This window comes from Pristis pectinata, chromosome 26 (genome assembly GCF_009764475.1).
Source record: "Pristis pectinata isolate sPriPec2 chromosome 26, sPriPec2.1.pri, whole genome shotgun sequence".
In the NCBI taxonomy this organism is placed as follows: Eukaryota; Metazoa; Chordata; class Chondrichthyes; order Rhinopristiformes; family Pristidae; genus Pristis; species Pristis pectinata.
The window spans coordinates 24022977-24041623 of record NC_067430.1 but is presented as its reverse complement, the minus strand read 5'-3'; the positions used below and the strand labels follow the sequence as shown (position 1 = coordinate 24041623).

At 43.2% G+C, this 18647-nt stretch overlaps 1 protein-coding gene across 1 annotated transcript in view; it reads right to left on the bottom strand.

Annotated features, from left to right (window-relative positions):
• Positions 1–3260: 3260 nt before the first annotated feature.
• Positions 3261–18647, bottom strand: part of espn (espin) — a 126105-nt gene continuing 110718 nt past the window's right edge. The window contains exons 12-14 of the mRNA XM_052039432.1: positions 7112–7191; positions 6990–7001; positions 3261–4809 (exon numbers count right to left, since the gene is read on the bottom strand). Coding sequence (XP_051895392.1) covers positions 4659–4809; positions 6990–7001; positions 7112–7191 — 243 coding nt within the window. The 3' untranslated portion in view covers positions 3261–4658. The remainder of the gene's footprint in view (positions 4810–6989; positions 7002–7111; positions 7192–18647) is intronic.

Genomic DNA, 18647 nt, shown 5'->3' with positions numbered 1-18647 from the left:
GAGGGCACAATCTTAGAATTAGAGGGTACAGTTTCAAAACAGAGATAAGGAAAAATTTCTTTAGCCAGAGGGTGGTGAATTTGTGGAACTCCTTGCCACGTACAGCAGTGGAGGCCAGATCAGTGGGGGCATTCAAGGAGGAGATAGATAGATATTTAAATAGTCAGGATATCAAGGGATATGGGGATAAGGCCGGAAATTGGGATTAGAATAGGTTTTTTTTCTCTTTGCCCCATTCCCCATTTCTCATTTCTTTTTTCCCTTTCCTTGGAGCAGACTCGATGGGCCAAATGGCCTGCTTCTGCTCCCTTGTCTTGTGATCTTGTGAAAATTCTCCAACCTTCACTGTTCAGCCCTGGTCTGTCTACCTTCACAATCTCAAAAGCACAGAAACCTACATATGCTGCAGAGAGCTTGACCATTAGGTGCCCTTAAAGCCTCCTACATTTTCCACCCAGATATCAATGAACATTTAGGACCTTCAAGCCCTTGAGCCCTTTGGTTAGGTCACAGATGAGAGCCATCACCACTCTATTCAACTGCCTTAGTTCCATGAGCTTTTGGAGTCAGAAAAGTGTCCCTAGTCTCGAGTCTGATTTGAAAGGGTTAACAAGGTGAACAATACTATTAACTGCTATTGTCTGATTCAGATCTGCAGTTACTACTGACGAGATGTAGAAAATATTTCTGAATCAATGCCACCTCTGTCCAGGAGGGGGAGCAGGTGTCCATGCAAAAGATCCCAAACCATTGCTAAGATTGTCTGTTGTTCCTGTCAGAAAGATTAACATTTGAACATACTCCTGTTACAATCCTAATCCCAATATGTATGTTTCCTGCTTTTCCTTAAATTTTTGCTGTGGCTGATTTTTAATCTCTTGCATAAAAACTCCACGTGGGATTCACAGGTGTATTAACAATTCAAAATGGAAGCCAAGCCATGTATGGTACATTTTATGAAGGAACTTTAAGAAGAAGGTCTAGAGATGGGGCTCTTTAGGGAGGGAATTCCAGAATGTCGGACCCAGGCATGGCCATCAGTGGAATGAAGGAAAGTGGAAATGTTCACAGGCTAGAAATTAATAAATCAAATAAAGTAACCCTTAACTTCTTCCTGATTGCTTAACTTGAGAAGGCAGGATGTTTTTATACTACAGGATAAATCTGCAATGCTCAGTCTTTGGGTGAGAATGGAGATTCCATGGAAACTGGCTCAACTGGGAATAACGATGGCAACAACCTGGATTATCTCAGGACAGGAGAAATCGGACAAGTTTTCCACTACCGACCTCTGTTAACTTCCCCGCGTTGGAGAGTGTGTCTTAAGGCACAGATGATGGGGTCCTGTTTGGCTGAGACAACCCCTCCTATGCACGATCCAGTGATGCAGCAGTTAGTGCTACTCCCTCACAGCTCCAATGATCTGGGTTTGATCGTGAGCCTGGGTACTGTCAGTGTGGTGTCCACACATTCTCCCTGTGGCTGTGTGGATTTCTACCCAGTGGTCAGCTTTCCTGCCACATCCCAAAGACATCCCAGGGAAGAGGAACTAAAACTAGTGGGCGTAGGTTCAAGGTGAGAGGTGAAAGATTTGAAAGGGACCTGAGGGGCAACTTCGTCACATATGGGATGAGCTGCCAGAGGAAGTGGTTGAGGCAGGTACATTAACAACATTTAAAAGACACTTCGACGGGTACATGGACAGGAAAGGTTTGGAGGGATATGGGCCAAATGCGGGCAAATGGGACTAGCTTGGTGGTCAGCACGGACAAGATGGGCTGAAGGACCTGCTTCCATGCTGTACGTCTCTGACATGCTGGTAATTAATTGGCCATTCACTGTTACCCCTTAGTGTGGGTGGCATAAAGAACATGGGGTGGGGGGGGGGGTTGAAGTGCAAAGAGAGCGAATAAATTGCAGAGCTGCAAAGGAAAGAAGGGGAATGGAAGTGTTCTGCTGGGAGCTGGCATCAACCTTTTGGGCTGAATGGCACGTTCTGTCTTGTTATTCAAATGCTCTTCTACTGAATTAACCAAAGGCTGTTCTGGTGCATTGAAGGCAATGGTGAACTTTGTTTATGATGTCTGCCTTTGCCGATCGATGGCTCCCAATGTATGGGAAGTGGTCTGTATTTTCTAGAGTCTTGCTGTGAATGTTATTGTCAGAAGACAGTGTGGTGCAGCGGGGCGCAGGCTGGGAGAGGACTGTTGTCTTATGGGTGCCAAGTGTAAGGCCAATCCCCTCATATGCTGCCATAAGTAAGCCAATGTTAGCACGTAAACAGTGATCCTAACCTACGGGTCTACAACAGAGCCAGCTTCGATGAAACAAGCCTGAATCGTTGCCCAAACAACTTTTTTCTGTCTTTCTCACTGCAATGTTCCATCTCACCACTAACAAATCTCCCCTGGGAACGGAACTAATTTTCAGAGCCGATGCAAAACTCTTCAACCCACGGCAACATCGCTCCAGAACCAAGGTAACCCCAACCTCAGCAGTTGAGCTGCAGTATGCAAACACTGCTTGTGCTTATGCACGCTCTGAGACTGCGCTCCAAACCATCGTCACTCCGAGTACCAGGAAGGTCAAAACCATTGACTTCAATTTTCTTCATCACATTCAGTCCTGGCTGCCAGTGTTATTATTGCATGGGATCGTCCAAGAAACTGCTTCAAGGAGTTCTATCAAATCCCGATCACCTGGAGGGGCCCATCTTTCTAAAGAAACACGCAAAATGCTGGAGGAACTCGGCAGGTCAGGCAGCATCTATGGAGGGAAATGGACAGTCGATGTTTTGGGTCAAGACCCATAGATACTGCCTGACCCGCTGAGCTCCTCCAGCGTTTTGTGTGTTGCTCCAGATGTCCAGAATCTGCAGTCTCTTGCTTCTCCGTCTTTTAAGGGGTTCTCAGTTGTAAGGTAGGGGAGCAATGTAGCTAATTTTCACACCAGACCAGATCATAGAGGCAAAAAATATTCTTTGGTCACCAATGCTTACTACCTGCCAGGGTATCACAATACAGATGAATCCACTCCCGAACACTCAGTTCCATGAGCATCAGCAGAGGCGAGTCCAACAAGCCAGCAATACTTTGCATGGTAACCAAACCTTGATTCTCCCCTTGTTTCTCGGAGATGACTGCATTATAATGAACAATTTCCATTTCCTCAGCAATTAATTGCCGCCCTTCTCTCGCGACACCCCATGAAAATGTTGCAGAAAAACAACAACCTGAAAATTGTTTCAGTGGTTTATTTTTTATTGGTCAGGATGTTCCAGGAAGTAGAGAGAGAGCTGCTGAAAAACTAATTGTACAGGATTGTAAACAGGATGTTAAATCTGTGAAAAACAGGCTAATGGCAGTGACATCTGCATCAATTGTCTCCCTTAAGTCATATGGCATCCAAGAAAGTTTATAATATTCATGAACTGTGGTATGTAACATTGTGTGCATTTCTTTACACAGGATTTGCAGAGGTAGCTTCCTTGTACACACACTAAAATCTGAAGAACAGGTGCACAACAGAAATAAGGTGGCCTCTACTTGATTATATACAAAATTGATAGAGACAGAATCTGCCAGAGTCTGGACAGGAATTCGTACAATTGTGTTTGTGTAACAATCCTGTTGGTGTCTAGTACTGCTCAGTGAGGCTTTTACCTGCTCTCAATGTAAGTTGGTTTGGGCAGTGTGACTGCTGTAACTGGGGTGGGCAGTGGGAGGTCACATCTCGCTGGAGGACTACTGGTAGTTCCTTCACCAATTTCAAGACATGGAGTTGCAGGCTGCTGATAGCTTGATTGGCCGATTACCTGGTATCTAGGTTTACATATGTATCCTTCAGTGCAGCCCTAGGTTGTAAGGCTCAGTGGATGGATACCAGACTGTGGAAAGGCAGCATAACCAATCCTCGTCTGATCCTGCCACCTGAGTTGGAAACCCTGTTAGTTAATTTTTCCTCAGCTCACTCTGAATTGTTAGGCGATCTAGTGCAGACCTAGCTGAGATCAGCCCACCTGACAGAGATGGTGGGGGCTTTGTCTGGGGATACAGGGCATGGACCTTCCTGGTCTCTTTGCCTCAGTTCTGCCCTGGGCAATGCAGACACCAGGTGAGTCAACTCCTGCCTTGGTAAACCTTCACACTTCTGCTCTTCAATGAGCTCAAACTCAATTACTCAACATGTTGCCAGTGCCCAAAACTGCCAGCTGTGTGAGTTTATTTAACACTCCAGATAACTTTAAAACTGCATTGTTATTTTACAGATGGAAAATGGATTGATTTTATAGCTGGAACACGTGACATCATAACTGGGTTTTATTCTGGGTAGCAAATCTACAGACCACAATTACCATGATAGTAGAGAGCTTTTTCCATAGAAATCAAGCAATTGTCTAGTGAATACTTTGGAGCAAGTTGGGGATAAGAAGGTTAGAGTGAGGGAGGTTCAGGTGCAGACAGAAGCATGAAATATCTCCCTCAATGTTGGCTTGTGAATTACATGGGAGATACCACCCAAAGAAAGAGCTATTGACTACTAGTAGGCTGTGCTGTGGAGGCCCAGCATGTTTAGCAGTGAGCTGACCCTTGGGATCCATCTCTTACTGAACAGCGTGGTCTACACTACAGCAGAAATGAAAGAAGGTTCAAAGAGTCTCATTCATGTTTTGCTAAATCCCCTTTCTTCAGGATGAGCTGCCGCTGCCAAGGTGCCAGTTTTGACTCGTCGTAACCAAGAGTGCGCAGTTTCTCAGACTGCTCCTTAATTTTCTCCTCCTCAATCCTCTTCAGCTCCTCCTCCTCTTTCCTAAATCACAGGTAATCTGTTACTCAGTGATACGAACAACCATCTCCGAGAAAGATGCATGAAAGATATATGCATTCATGCATGAATACAATTATACAATGCATACAATAAATGCGTGCATGCATGCAATTACGCAATGCATACAATAGAAGCATGCATGCAATTATACAATGCATACAATAGATGCACGTATGCATACAATTACAATGATTATAAGGCAGCAGATACAATTACGACGTACAACATTTAAAAGGCATTTGGACAGGTACTTGGATAGGAAAGGCATACAGGGATACGGGCCTAAGGCAGGCAAATGATAGACAGAGATAGTGTAGCGTTTAGCGCTGCGCTATTACAGCACCAGTGATCAGGGTTCGATTCCCGTCACTGTCTGTAAGAAGTTTGTACATTCTCCCGTGTCTGCGTGGGTTTCCTCCCACATTGCAAAGACGTACGGGTAGGTTACTTGGGTTTAAAAATGGGCGGCATGGACTTGTTGGGCTAGAAGGGCCTATTACCACGCTGCAAATAAAATTTAAAAGAAAAATCACGGTGAGCATGGACGTGATTTGTTTCTGTGCTGTATGTTTCAATGATTCTATGAAATGGGTCTGAGTTCCTTTTATTAATTTCTTTTGAACAACATTGTTGTGAAGTAACTTAATACCCAATACCATTACCATCAATTTTCTCACCTCCTCTCCCAAAAGATGTATGGTTTAAGACTTCACCTGTAATGATTGCTCTCTGGTGCCTCGTTCAAGTCACTACAGTTACATGTAAAAGTTTAGCTGATTTGTAAATGGCAGCTTAGCTTTGGGCTGAAAAGATTGAGTGACTTTGGGCATCTGTTTCCCAACACTCTCCCTCACATCGTATTTATAATACCATCGAAGGATGCTGGCTCTCAGAGCAATCCCACCAGTGTCCTTTCCCCAATTATTTCCCTGTAACCTGCTCTCTCTCTCTGCCCATCAACTCCCCTCAATTCTCCTGCCATCCACCTCTGCTAGGGACAGGTTACAGTAACCAATCAACCTATCAACCAGCACGCCTTTAAGATGTGGGAGCGCCCAGGGAATCCAACACAATCACAAGGAGAACGTGCAAACTCCACACACACAGCACGAGAGGTCAGGATCTAACCTGGGTCCCTGGAGCTGTGAGGCAGCAACACTAACTGTTTCACCATCACAGTAACCAAGCTTCCTGGAGCATGTGGTTGGGTCTATCACAGACCAAATAACAGACTGAGTGCTGAGATTAGTCAGTAACCAGTCACTGTATCATGGTTATTGTATTGAATGATGGTTGACATGGCAGATCATGAACTAGCTGAAGTTACCCTACTTACAGTGGAAAAATTGTAACCTCTAACCCAGCTATTTTTTCCTATATATTCAAAGTTTCTGGGCACATATTCTCTAAGAGATAACTTTGGCAACAGGGAACCTGGCTGATTTTTTAGCTCTTGCTATTATGTACCTTCGCACTGAACAAAAATAGTTGTAAATCTGGAGTCATTGACCTTAGAATCATAAAATAATGAATTAAAGGGTTCCAAAGGGTACCGTGGGCAGGCACGGTGATGTAGTGGTCAGTGTAACACTATTACAGCACCAGCGACTCGGGTTCAATTCCGGCCACTGTCTGTAAGGAGTTTGTACGTTCTCCCCGTGTCTGCGTGGGTTTCCTCCGGGTGCTCCGGTTTCCTCCCACATTCCAATGACGTACAGGTTAGGAAGTTGTGGGCATGCTTTGTTGGCGCTGGAAGCATGGCCACACTTGCGGGCTGCCCCCAGAACACTCTACGCAAAAGATGCATTTCACTGTGTGTTTCAATGTACATGTGACTAATAAAGATATCTTATCTTATCTTATTAGCACAAAACCACAAACAAATCTTTTTTGTGTGTTTATATGTTCACAGTTTATTGGGTACAAGTTATGGTACAAACTACCTGTGAACTAATCACAAAAAAATCCAACAAAACTGAATGTGGCTCTTCATCCTCCCTCGACTGACTGTTGGTTATCTGCCTTGTTAATGGACTGTGGGTCAGTGGGGCAGGCAATGAAACCCTGTCCGAGTAAATCCCAAAGGGAGATTGGACCTTTACTATAAATAATTTTGTTCTGAGTCTTACACCGGCACAGAAAATTAGTAAAAGAACACTAACCTTTTCTGCTCCCTGGAAGAAAAGGGAAGAAAATAAAATAGAAGATTAGCTCTTGCAAAATACTTCAAATTGCAGTAAAATGTTGGACAAATGCTTCACTTTGAAATTCCTGCATCAAATACCTTTCCTCCTCCAGTTTCTTTTTCACTATATCTCTCCTCCATGCGGGCAGGCTGGCTAAACGAGCTGCTTCCTGCTCCTCCTGCACAGAAGAATTGGATAGATTAGCATCTCCCTTGCTGATTAAGTCATAGAATCTCACAGCTCAGGAGGGGACCATTCGGCCCATTGTATCTGTGCTCCTACTATTCTCTGATCTTTCTCTATTTGCATTCCTTGTTTCCTTTTTCAAGTATTTATCCCAATTATCTGCAGAAAGTGATGATTGGTCAACTTCCACTGCCCTTTCAGACAGCACGTTCCGCATCCTCACAATTCTCTGCATCGTAAGACTTCTCCCCTCCACCCCACAATCCCCATGAACAGTTGTTCTCTCTGTCTTTGCAAATAATTAACGTATCAGACACTTAAATCATGACTCCCATTCAGAAGGAAACTTCCCTCAGTTCATCGAAGCACCTGTTTTATCACTATCTCACCCCATTCATCCATGAATATTTCAGCGACATTTCCCACATCATGACAGTGATGATACCTTGGAAATATCTGGACTACCTTCGGGTGGGGTTAGGAGACAGGTGACAATTGGGCCAGTCTGTGCAAGTCCAACACAGTCCTCATTGTAATGCCATGGTCCCCAACCCTTCAAACATAGATGCAAAATCTGAGAGTCCCATCTCGGCAGGCTGTGCATTGCGGTGGATACTGGGCCCACACAGTGTCTCATCGTGGCGCGAGAGCTGATTCTTTGTATATTTAAATTTAGCTCTACACTGCACTTGGAATCAGACCATTCAGCAAGAGTTTCCCAGGAGACTCTGCAGTGAAACTGAGGCTGTAACTGCCGCCCCCCTTGAGGTGAGTGACACCCTCAGTAAGTCAGCAGTTGGAGTGCCCTCCCCTTGACCTCCAGACCCTTGGCCAATCCTGGCTCCACCTCCAGTCTTCCTGTCCAAATCCCAGCTCCTTCCCTGCACCTCCTAATAGTGGGTCAGAACTTCCTGACCCACACCATCCTCCACCCTCTTTCTCAACTGCTGACCTGTTGGCAACTTTGTTACTGAGTCAGCTTTATATTTTACGCCAATATCATTGCTGTTTGCTGGATTAGGAATACCTCCTGTGTCTCCTTCTACAACTTCAAGACCATAAACAAACTTCAATGGCTGTGAGAAAGAAATGTTTGCATTCGTTTAGCACCTTCAATGTGTTTCCAAAGTACTGAAAAGCTGATAGAGTGCCTCTGAGATGCCGTCACTTCTGTTATCTGTTCATCAGTTTTGGTTTCAATGACACGGTATACTGTGTAACTGTTGTGTGTTTGAGCTTTGATCCAGGTGTAAAACTCATGGTCTAGTGGGCAGCAGTGATCCCTGCCCTCCCACGTGTCTGAGACGAGACCACCTACAGCAGGAATCTCTAGGCATTGGAAAAACTCCTCTGATTCTGTCTCCACAAAATCCTCCAAACTCTCTGGAAGAGTAAGTGGATCTATGTCAGGGTCTTCTCCCAGGCTGATGAACCCAGCCCTGAGCCCTTAATTGTGCTCAATGGGCTCCATAGGGCAGATTCCCAAAGCAGACACACTATTCCGAGCTTGTTCATGGGAAGAGATTGGCAGGTAGATGGAGGAAAGGATTCAAGGATGTTCTCAAAGTCTCCTGGAAGAAGTGGATCATCCCCACTGACTCTTGAGAATCCCTGGCCCATAAGCTCTCAAAGTGGAGAAGGATCATTCAGTTGGCATTGAGAACCTCAAGATCATACGTCAGGAGCACACGTGCTCTGTGTAAGAAGTTTAACACGTCAAAAACAACCCAACTGTCAGGTACCTCCTGCCCCATCCATGGAAGAACCTGCAGTGGTCTCATTAGCCACTCAGAACCCACAAAATAGGACTGGAGATAAGTCATCCTTGAACTGTCTTCGAAGAAGAAGTTGTTCCCCGGTGTTCTTTGAGTAGGTCCTGCAGCACAGTAACAGACCATATATGGTGGAGTGAGTTTTTCAGATTGCAAAATGGAAAATTAAAAATTCCTTCAAACGGATCATCAAATTAGAAGATTCTAATGTCAAAGGTTACCATTTGGGAAAATCTAGAAACAACTTGCCTTTCATAATCTTTGGCATGTAACACAATTGTCATGTAGTAAACACAGCAGTTAATTAGCCCACAGTGAGCTCCCACTAACAGCAATGTGGTCAGTGAGCAGATGTTCTGATGCAGTGGTTTAATTGGGGGAGAAGTGTTGGGTAGGGCACTGGGACGATCCATCTGTCCTTCCTCAAGGCAATGCCTTGGAGTCTCTTCTGTGCATCCAGGGTAGACTGGGCTTTGTTTCATTGTTCCCATGTGGAAGATGGTACCATTGATGCTCCTCAATGAAGCACTGGAGCTTGGGGCTACATTTTGAGTTCAAGTCTTTAGAGTGAGGCTGTAACTCTAAACCATTCACAGAACTGCAGCCAAACTCTAAACTTGCCAATGTTAGACCCACTCCCTTTGGAGGTTGGTTAACAGATCTGCACACAAGATCTGGTTTTTACTGGTAATGTGGAGTTAGGAGCATAACTTGGGAACACGCCCGCACAATGAAAACATCAGCAACTCTTAATATTGACATCAGAAGGTTACAAATTGACGACACATTTATCACAGCAAACCTCAACACATTTCTCTGGGTTTTGCCACTATGTTTTCCACTCCACTGCCCATCTCGTCTCCCTGCCCTGTGTTGACACCAAGCTTTCTTACATTGGTAACACTTCTATCCTCAGCATAATTTAATAAATAATGTGGAGGACCCAGGAGACTGTATGAAGACTTGTATACAGGAATGTTTCAAAAGTTAATTCACTATATTCAGTAAATATATTAAGAACATATAATGCAATTTAACCAAATTCATTGTACCTTTATTTCAAGCATATATGAAATCTAAGCCCCTGCAGTGTTTTCAATGACCTAATTAATAGGAGCACTATAATTAATGAGATTGCTCTGAAAGATGAGACCTCGGTGATAAGCCATTATCCTGTGAGTACTGACTGACTCAACCTCACACTGCAGTAGCCAGACTTGGACAGCCCCCACTGTATTTTGATAGATTAATTGACAGTAAGATAAGCTGGGCTTTCAATAATTAATTATTCCCCTGGGAATTGCAATAATGTAAAAAAAAAGACTCAAGTGTCTGCCATGAGTGGGTTGGTGAAGGCCACCAGATAGGCTAGCTTTATTTCGAAATGAAAGTTACAGACCATGTTTATGTCGTGACAGTCACTTTGTTACAAGGCACCATGAAAACAATACCTCCTTCCTACAACTTCAGCAGGACATCTTCTTTATAGAATCATAATTGTTAGTTAAATGAAGGCTCTACATGCTTTCTGGAAATATACATTTTTGTTAAACAGCATAAAAACTACTTCCATTTAGAACAGCTAAAACATCCTAAGTGCTTCACAGGAGAGTTGTCAAACAAAATTAAATGAGAGACGCAAGAGGGTACACCAGGGCTGATGACCGACAGCCTGCTGACAGGCGTTAACGGATATCTTAAAGGGGGAAGGAACAATGGAGAGGTTTTGGGAGGGAACACCAGAGGTTAACTGAAGGCAATGGCTACCATTGGCGAAGCAAATATATTCAGGGATGTCCAAGGGTTCAGAAATGAGGGAAAGCAGAATCAGAAGGTTATGAAGTGCCCAGCCAACACGGAGACATCCAACCCACATCATAGTTCTCTTATTTATGGTACATCTTGATAAAAAAGGTATTTGTAAGCTTCAAAAAATTACCCAGAGAAATCCCAAACCTCATGTTCTTCTGTTCTGTAGAGAGAAGACACAAGAAACCGCAGATGCTGGAACCTGGAGCAAAAACAACCAAAGTGCTGGAGGAACTCAGCGGGTCAGGCAGCAGGAAATGGTCAGTTGACGTTTCTGGTTGAGACCCTTCATCTGACCTGATTGAAGAGTCTGCAGCCAAAACGTCGACTGTCCGTTTCCTTCCACAGGTGCTGCCTGATCCGCTGAGTTCCTCCAGCACTTTGTTTTTATCTCCTGCCACTCCATGGAAGGTTGCTTTGAGTAACAATGCCGCATCAGTTGTTACGCAGATGCTGGCTTTTGTTCAACAGTCACACTCTTGCCGTTGAGCCCACTCCAACGACTGGAGGTTAACATTTAGAACTCCGTTGCCATGCTGAAGGAGCGCTGCATTGTCAGGATCCCATCTGTCAGATGACAGATTCAACCAAGGTCCTGACTGGCCTCTCTTGCGGACAGAGGCTGCTGTGCCATTATTAAGGGCACTGTCCAATCCCTCAAATAACTGTTGTAGCTTAACAGGATCTTTGCTGCTTTAATATCTTCTGATATCCTTTAGTCCATTTAAGTTTGAACACTTCAAAGAATGTAGTCACAACTTTGCAAGTAAACAAATATTTCTAAGTAAGTATGCCAATCTGATGCCCATCTTTGTTCATTATACATTATATGCTAGTGATAGGAATCTCATAATGAAGTGAAAAGGATGGGTAAAAAGGATTGAAATATTGCCCTGTTGTATCTATACTGCTGTGCTGATAATGAGAAGAAGAGAAACATTATGATTCTAGGACCTATGTGGCTAAATCATGGCAAAGGTGGAGAAGTCCATACACAACTCATAGAGAAATGTAATCATTCACAGATGTCCCAGAGATTCCTACAAGAAGCTCCATAGAACAGCACCAAGGATTTCTGTCAAGCCATTGGGGTATACCAGCTCACGTTTTAAAGAGGATGCGATTGTTCCTTGTAGATATGTGTCGACTGACCTATTGAAAGAAAGAAATTGTTGGCGATTATTAATGAAAACCAAATTGTTTCTCCAAATAGTTTGAGGTGTGGTCAAGTACCTATTCTCTATATGATTTACAACTCCAGGAAATCCAAATAAATGGAAACCACTGGTAAAAATTGGTCTGGCACATCTCTGAACAGATTGCCCAGTTATTGAGGAAGAGTTTACTTGGCCGGAAGTTCTCTGGAAAAGAGATCCCCGACATTTCATGTTCTTTTAGGCAGGATGTTCTGCTTCATGTTCTCCACTTTCTTTCCTACAATTCCTCTGGTAAGACAGATATCCTTGAGATCCTCTTCCCCTTCTATGAACAGTTTGACTGAGGCAATAGCTCCAAAATGTTCCACCTTTTCAATGACCTCTTCATAGATAGGCTTGTTGAGGTCCTTCCCTTACTCTGCTCCTGCCGATAGAGATGGTCCTTCTCCTTGCATATCACAGAACTTGAAGAAATGATGCATGAGAAAAAACTTACTACCTTGTGCCTTTCCTCTCTTGAAAAGCAAAGACTGAGATGGAATAAGAGAGAAACTTCTCACCTGCACAAACTGAATCTGATCAGGTTTGTGTCGGGTTTACGGTCAAGGGTTCACGGTCATATGAACAACATAAACAAAGGAGAAAAGCATTTTTTTAATTGCAGGGACGGTAAGTATGTGGAACACATTTTCAATGCAAAATGTGAAATGAAGATCAAATCTGTAGAAAAGACCGACCAGGTTCTTATTAACAAGTGAGGTCTAATATCCACTAATTTATTGACCCCAGTCACCGCCAACCTGTACAATATAAAATGTCCTGAGTCGAGGTGATGTGCTGCAGTCATTGAATCACTGATTGTGTTGACTTCAGGTAACCACCAACCATATACAATACGATTCTGATGAAAGATCATTGACCCCAAACTATTTTACTCTCCACAGGTGCTGCCTGACAAGAACATCTCCAGAACTTACTGTCTGTGTCTTAGGAAATAGGATGTGATGCTAATAGAATCAGTGCAACAGATAATCCTGTCAGCAAACCTCACTGTGCTTGAAGTTGTTGTTAGCAATGTTATAGATCACCACATTAGCTAAAGGTGCTCTTGCAACCCATTGATGGGTAGCGACAAATGCCCACCCAATATTGTAGACAATATGTTTCAGGCCATGTGTGTGCCACGAATGTCTGGAAATAGATGAAGTGGTCTTTGTCGAGGTTTGTCCTGAGTAGCTATGTAACACAGTAGTTTGTGCCCCAGAGGCCGTTCCCAGGGACATACGCTGAGACTAACATCGATTTCTACTGGAAGAACACTAACTTGGTGTAAAATGCACTTTGGTCTGCCTGAAACCTGTCGATCTTCCAGTATAAGGTGAGGTCCGCAAGAAAATGCTGCAGACTGGTACGTTCCGAGATGTAAGAGTACGTGCTGAGGGACCCACTGAAACTCAGTGCAGCCACCGCAAAGGCTTAGTGGGGAAGGAGCACATTGTAGGGTCCTGCCGACACTGGACACTGAGGGCTGGGCCCTGTGTAACAGCCTCTCAAACGCTTCACCGATGGAAAGTTTAAAGAAAAAACATCAGTGGCATCGATGCATTGTAAGGGAATGTGAATTGTTGGGCACAGTGAAGGTAGCTCCTGTACTTATTATGGATAAAGCAAGTTTTGTGGGACCAAAATCATTGCATTGAAGCCAAAAATCATACCTGGGGGACTTTTTTTTTGTTACATGTGATGAATCATGAATGACATACATTGTTGCTCTGAATAAAATCTTTTTCTCCAATTTTCTCTCTCACTGACAGCCTTTGCTGTTACCAGGATAACTGGTAATTGGTTTATTATTGTACAGGGCTACAGTGAAAAATGTTTTGTATGCCATCCATGCCGATCATTTCACAGCAACAGTATATTGAGGTAGTACAAGGGAAAAGCAGTAAAAGAGTGCAGAATAAAGTGTTACAGTTAAAGAGAAAGTGCAGTGCAGGCCCTTCAATAAGGTGCAAGGGCCATGACGAGGTAGATTGTGAGATCAGGAGTCCATCTTTTTGGACGTTCAATAGTCTTATAACAGCAGGATAGAACAAAGACAGCAGCCTTCCCTCAATTCCATCTTTTCTAGCCAGAGTCACAGGATATCCACCTTACACTGAAATCTTGCCTGGTCATCCCTTCTGGCTCTAGGGATCCTAAGATTAATTAATTGATCCGGGGTAAAAAAAAGGGAAAATGTTGCAATTGTTCTTTGAATCCTCCCCTCTCTATCATCCAAGTTGTTGGGGAGAATGTCCAGGGGGCCAAGGTCCCATGCATCTAGCCTGCTGGTGGATGTGTGACAAGGTGGAGGACCCTCCCTCTCCCCCTCCCCAGTCAAGGACAGAGACCGTGTCTTACATTGTGGGCCTGGGAATCATTAATATAGTTGGAATGGAGGTTCCTGTGGAGGCACAGAACTCCACTCCAGCTCCATCAGGAGAATCCCGAGTCCTTCCCGGACTGAAGGAAACAGTAAATAAATTGTTCTTTAGCTCCTGAGGGAGTTGTAATGAATTTATATGAAGGTAACCAAGTGCCTCAAGATGAATCTTGGACTGTTTAAGAAACTCAGTGGGATTCGAGCCTGTTCACAGGTGGTGAAGTCAGGAATGCAGGTTGTCCTGGGAACGGGGCCAGTCATAGTGTGCTCAAGGCAGCAGTTCACCTGCACCCCCCATCGCTGACAAGAGTGTGGAATGTTAAAGCAGTTACAAATCACTCTGCACAATAAAGTTACTGTGCTCACGCATGGCCCAATCTGTTCTCAGGACCTTCAGCCCCCGGGCTCAGCTTCTTACGCATTGTTAACGTTTGGAAGCAGCTGTACACAAAAGCAGCCAGGGCTCTTTGTTATGAACAACAGAACATAGTGGAGACTTAGCCAGTTATCAAAGGAAAACACCAGATGGCAGCAGTGACACTGGTTGCCTGGACTGGAGCGAAGGGTACAATTGGTGAGTTCGACTCCGAACCTACTAACAGAAAGGAAATAATGCATGTGTGTGTGGGCATTGGGTGAGGACAGGTGCAAACTTCCCGATCTATAGCAAATGAACGCCTTCAAGCCTCACTCAGTTTGCTTTGGAATGGCCATAATTTTCCCATTTAAAATGTTTTTGTACCTTTGTATCTTTGCACCTTACACCCCACAAAATCTAACTTGAAACATTGTGCAGACATCTTTATAAGGCTCAAAGTAATTTTTATTGCTCAACTGTATGGACTTGCTTTTGGTCAAAGGAAAACTTTATAAAGTCAAGTTGAATCAGGAGAAATATCTTGATGTGGTACAAAAGTTACTTGAATGATGTATGATTAATCTTACACTTGACACACTTTAATAATCCCTAACTTTATATTCCAAAATGATCCATTTGACATACTTTCAAAAAACAAACATAATACATATATTTAAAATATTAATCAAAGGTCAGCCTTCCAAATAAAGAGACTTTATTATTTTACTTTATTTTACTTTATTTTACTTTATTTATAAATAAAGCAAACTTCTAAGCAATTCAAAACATGCAGTTCTGCTTAAAATCAGAATAAATTTGCAGTCAAATTATGATTTGAAAGCAAAACTCCCAGGAGCAGAAATTTGTCTTTGGCTGTTAATGCTACACACTTGTGAGAGCATTGGCCACTGGTTACTTTCATCTTGTGCATTCAGTTCTACTTCAATGGAATGAAGCGTGCAGACAGCAGTCCAACCAGAGGCCAATATTTGGTACCGACAACTAAAGACATATCTCTCTCTACAACTGTGCCTTAAATAAAAACAGACAGAATTACAAGCATGCAAAAAGGTACAACACAATGCAGATGCTGAATGCAAACACAGGAGGCTTCTATTTCACTGCTCCATTAACTTAGGTTCCTCATTTAATCCAATATAAAACTTCAGCAATGCGTCCAAAGTAAGGAATGAATGAATCATTCATTGTGGAAAGGAAATGATGAGTGGAAAACAGAGACAGGGACATGTATAGGAATCCTGAGGATTTGCACATCGGTCTAATTTATGTTACAATAATTGCATTAGTGCTCTTTTTTCATTTTATTAGTTTCCTTTGCCTCAAAGTCCTCCTTTCTCCTGCCTCTCTCCTATGCTTAGGGAGCAGGGATCTTTTGTTGCCTTTGACTGTGAGTTTTGACAAGCTGGTTGACATCAAAGTGTATTAGGAACAACACTAACCTTATTCTCACCTGAAGCTTGCAGAACTGAATTACTGGAGAAGCCTCTTTGTCCTATTAGTCATTATTCTCAGGAATGTGCTTTCATGAAGAAGGTCAGGAAGGGTTGTGGTGGTTTTTGTGGAGATTCAGCTATTGAAAAATCCATGACCAGATGCCAAGAGGTGCACCAATGCTTGGTGCAACTTTACAAAGCCTCAATTGGGGTAAAGACGCAGTTTGGAGCCCTCCTATCATTGTTTATCAGGGAGCTGGAATCAATGTAAAACCTTGAAAAATCTAATGTCATGTAATCTACACTGGAAGTGGAGTGAGACGCCTAGAATTTATGGTGTACTGAATTTTATTTAATTAATCTGTATTCATTATGTGAACGGCAACATTTAGTTTGTAATGTGGTGTACCTTTACACATTTTATGGATCAAGTATTTTTGAAACAAGTACTATATTTTTATACATCCATGCTATTTTTATATTCTTTTCAGCATCCATTGAGTGATGACATACACGACCAAACCAGCACTGCCATTGCGTTGGTTAGGAAGAAAAGACCCTACCTTTGCTGCATTTCACAGGGGAAGCCCTCAGATCACAAGGTCTGTTTCATTTGTTGGTCAATTAGTACGTCAAGAAACTACACCACAGCATTCATATCAAACTTCAACAATTACGGTAGTTTTCTTTAAACATGACAGATATGCTACTGTTTAAAAAAGTAAATTCCATTTGCACTGGATGGAAGACAGGATAATACCATTAGACCATCTAAGCTGCAAGACACATATGTTCACCAGATAGGGAATTCTGCAAGGCAGAGGCTTTACATGATTACATTGAGGTCCCTTTACCCAAAATGTGACCACTGCCTCAATGGTATAAACTTTAGTTGAGGTATCAAATCCACCAACAAAAACAGAAGGAAATCAAACTAGGAACTATCTGATGTTTGAATACTGAGAACAGTAGGCAAGTATACAACAAACACCGGCTTGGACTTTCACAAATCTTGAAGAAAAGAGAGAAGTTCGATAACTATCCCCTCACTTTCTATCAGGGTAACAGGAAGGTGCACAGAAGGGAATGCAAGTGAATCTTGCAAAGGGCTCAAGCCTTTGCACAGTGGGTGAAACAGTTCTCCAATCTCACGCCACCTGTTGCTGTGAGTCATGTGAGGACACTGACGGAACAACCAGTCAGCACAACAGATGAAAGCAGGATGGATTTCCACCACAGCTTTCAGGTGATCCCAGGGACTGCAGCAACGTGGGGCTAAGGGATGGAAGACCAGAGAGTTGTGATGAGATTGTTTTCTCGAACTGAGGGGAGGTACATAGTGGAGTTCCATAAGGTTCTGTACCAAACCTGAAACAACACACTGTGGAAATTTGTAGTGGACATTGAACAGTGGGGACTCTACTTAGAGGGTTTAGAAAGGTAGGTCACAAATTGGGAGAATGGTGTGGACACAGGGATGCAGTGGATTCAATGCAGAGGTGATACAGGTTGGTAGATAAACTGATGTTCTGGCAATTCTGACCCTCCTCCCAATAATTTCCCAATGCCCTCCCCTATCCCTGGGCCTTCTCTGTCACAACACCACCTGACTCTCTCCACCTGTCCTGCAGTCGTTTCCTACAGAAACCTGCCCATTCACAGATCCTGCAATTTCCTGTACTTGCTTACCAGAATCTGAATCAGTCTGTCTCTGAAATTATATCAAGGTCCACCCATGGGGCTTGAGCCTTTCTCTCCTGCAGTGCTACATCTGGCTACTCATTTCTCCCACTGTAAATGAGAAAAAAAACAGCAAATGTTGGAAATCTGAGATAAAAATAGAAAATGGTGGATACACTCAGCAGGTCAGGCTGCATCTGTGGAGAGAGAAACAGAGTTACATATCAGATAAAAGCCCCATTTGTCAGAATAGGCTCTGACCTGTATGGTTAACTCTGTTTCTCTCTCCACAGATGCTGCCTGACCTGCTAAGTACATCCACCATTTTCTGTTTTCTCTTTTATTTCATTTCTTCTACCGCTGCCTACCCAAAAAAGACCTGTTGCGGCTTTCTTCTATACATGACTGGGTGGGTGAGCTGACTCATGACTCTGTCTAGATTCAGTGGGATGCTGTGTGGAATCAGCATTCCACTCACTTCAGACAAGCCCACCTGAGTGGATGCTAACCCAATATTCAAAGGTCAGAAGTCTGGTCTCTGCACACTAGCACTCTCTGGAACACAGTATATTAATTGATTAGAAAGTGCGACGTAACACTACGATGAGGTTTTTAACTCTTATAAGAGGTCATGAATCTTATTTCCAAATGAAACAGGAATAAATAACTAGGCCTCATTTGTTTCAGACCACATCTAGTTATGTGTTTGCAATCAAAGCAGACCAAAGAGAGGAAGACAGACCAAGACTGTCTTTTCAAGTTCACTGTGACCATATGTGATGCCTAGTTACCA